The sequence below is a fragment of the Prosopis cineraria genome, unplaced genomic scaffold (genome assembly GCF_029017545.1).
Source record: "Prosopis cineraria cultivar Desert tree isolate PC_DT_omini unplaced genomic scaffold, ASM2901754v1 PC1, whole genome shotgun sequence".
NCBI classification, from domain to species: domain Eukaryota; kingdom Viridiplantae; phylum Streptophyta; class Magnoliopsida; order Fabales; family Fabaceae; genus Prosopis; species Prosopis cineraria.
The window spans coordinates 33,338,018-33,340,088 of NW_026555332.1; the positions used below are offsets into that span (position 1 = coordinate 33,338,018).

Genomic DNA, 2,071 nt, shown 5'->3' on the forward strand with positions numbered 1-2,071 from the left:
TTATGATTCAAAAGTATTTTCAGGCCATCTACACTCCTTACTCTTGACAAAGCAACATATAACTAGCCATGTGTAAACACAAGCTTTGGCAAAAACAAACCTACATGTCACAGTGATTGACCTTGACTCTTGTTTATTGTCATAGCAAAAGAGAGAGTAATTGGAAATTGTCTTCTTTGCATGCGAAAAGGCCACCTACTCTCAGAAGGATTCATTGTCCATCCTATGAATGAGAACCTTTTGTCCTTTGTGGGAGCCACTCATTGTTATGGCTTCAATTACTGTTTTACCTAGCATGCTTATCTTTAATCTTGTCCCATTACAAAGACCAGATGCTTGGTCAATGTTCCTTAACAACATGATTGGGGTACCTACCTTTAACACAAGCTTATCGGGAGGTAATCTAGAACTATTAATAGTGTTCAAAAACTCAGTAGTATAAATATCATCAAAAGAATCCTTATCCACAAACGATCTACAAACAGAATCCCAACTTAAATACTCAACTAAATCACCAAGAAAAATGGAACACATGTATTCATTCAATTGGTTGACTCTCTCCATAGTTGGTGCAAGTATTGCCATATCATTGAAATAATTGGCATTAGAAAGATGATCTATGAGATCAGGATATGTTGAAGAAACAATAGCACTAATTGGATCTTGATAGTCATAAATAAGTAATTCACTTAGTATTTCAATCTCTGCTACACCATTATGAGGGAGGCCTAACTTCCCATCCCTAACATCCAACAACCATTTAGAAAACTTTTCTAGTTTGTCATGATCATGATTTAATAGTGAAGTGCTTAATCGCATGTTCTTTGAAAGATTAAAAATTGTGCAATGGTCCTAAAGATATGATGAACTAATACATGCATTTACAATATTAGCTCTCAAACCTTTTAGGATTACCGGTAGGTAAGTCAAAAATCACCTCCAAATACAATGGATTTGCCACCAAAGAAATGGTTATAATGCATGATATCTCTTAAAGTTCTGTCTAATGCTTCAACACAAAAATGTTGGACCATTGGAGCTTCATCCCAAAGTATTAATTTTGTGCATTGAATTAGATGAGCTAAAGGAGAATTCTGTTTAATGCAACACATTGAATCCTTATTTATTTAGATTGGAATAGCAAACCTTGAATAAGTAGTCCTCCCTAACAGTAGTAGAGTAGATGCGATACCACTTGAAACAACGGTAAGAACTATGTCTCCTTTGGCCCATAATGTTGAAGACAGATCCTTCCATAAATAAGTCTTTCCTATTCCTCCAAATCCATTAACAAAGAAGAAACCACCAGTTGGTGAAGACAGTGACAACATGACATTATCAAAAATGATTTTTTGCTCATCTGTTAATGATTTGATAAGAGAATCTGACTCACTTTGTAAAGCAACATGATCATAAAGCAATTCTTATAAGATTAAATGATTTATCACATCAATCAATGGAGATGATGATGGGAAAGGAAGCGACAGGTAATCTAAAAGACTCCTTCCATTTTGCTTTAAAAGCATTTCAATTTCTCTCAATGCAGCTTCTTCCTTATCATTATGTGATATATTAACACCTTCATCAAAACATACATATATGATATGAAATTGTTAGAAATTAAAAAATTAGATAAACTACATTGCAAACAAAATACATACTTGAAAATGACATATCATTGCAAGGTATATATAGCATATCTTCTGAAAGTAGCGTAGATGTCTCATTCCATACATAGTTCAAATGATTGAGGCATGAACATAAAAGCATGCTAACAAACATTTTCCTCAAAGAAATTCCGGATGCCCAATTAGATGCCTCCTTTATAGCATATATGTATTCTTTATCATCATCTAACAAACCAAGAGCAAAGCATGCATCTCTGAATGTGTAGTATGAAACACCATCTATGGTCGTAAGATCCAAAGATAACTTTGGCCCTTTTACTTTAGTGAGAATAATTCATATGTAGTAAAGCTCTCCAATTAATGGTGCAACATGAGTAATTCTACCAACAGCAAACCCCTCTTCCTTAGGTTTCCATTGACGCTTAGTTTGCTGATAAACAAAA

The 2,071-nt window shown here is 34.1% G+C and overlaps 1 protein-coding gene across 1 annotated transcript; it reads right to left on the minus strand.

The window, feature by feature from the left end:
• Positions 1-201: 201 nt before the first annotated feature.
• LOC129289645 (uncharacterized) lies at positions 202-1,331 on the minus strand. The gene is made up of 2 exons (XM_054926484.1): positions 1,147-1,331; positions 202-742 (listed from the first exon to the last, which is right to left on the minus strand). Exons 1-2 carry the CDS (start codon positions 1,329-1,331, stop codon positions 202-204), a joined length of 726 nt encoding a protein of 241 aa, XP_054782459.1.
• Between the last annotated feature and the right edge of the window lie 740 nt (positions 1,332-2,071).

Excerpts from the sequence above, each read along its gene's own strand:
- LOC129289645 (XM_054926484.1), bottom strand. The coding sequence starts at position 1,331 with ATGTTGTCACTGTCTTCACCAACTGGTGGTTTCTTCTTTGTTAATGGA. Across the intron at positions 743-1,146 it reads GGGAGGACTACTTATTCAAG|GGATGGGAAGTTAGGCCTCC; the intron begins GTTTGCTATTCC and ends GTTGGATGTTAG.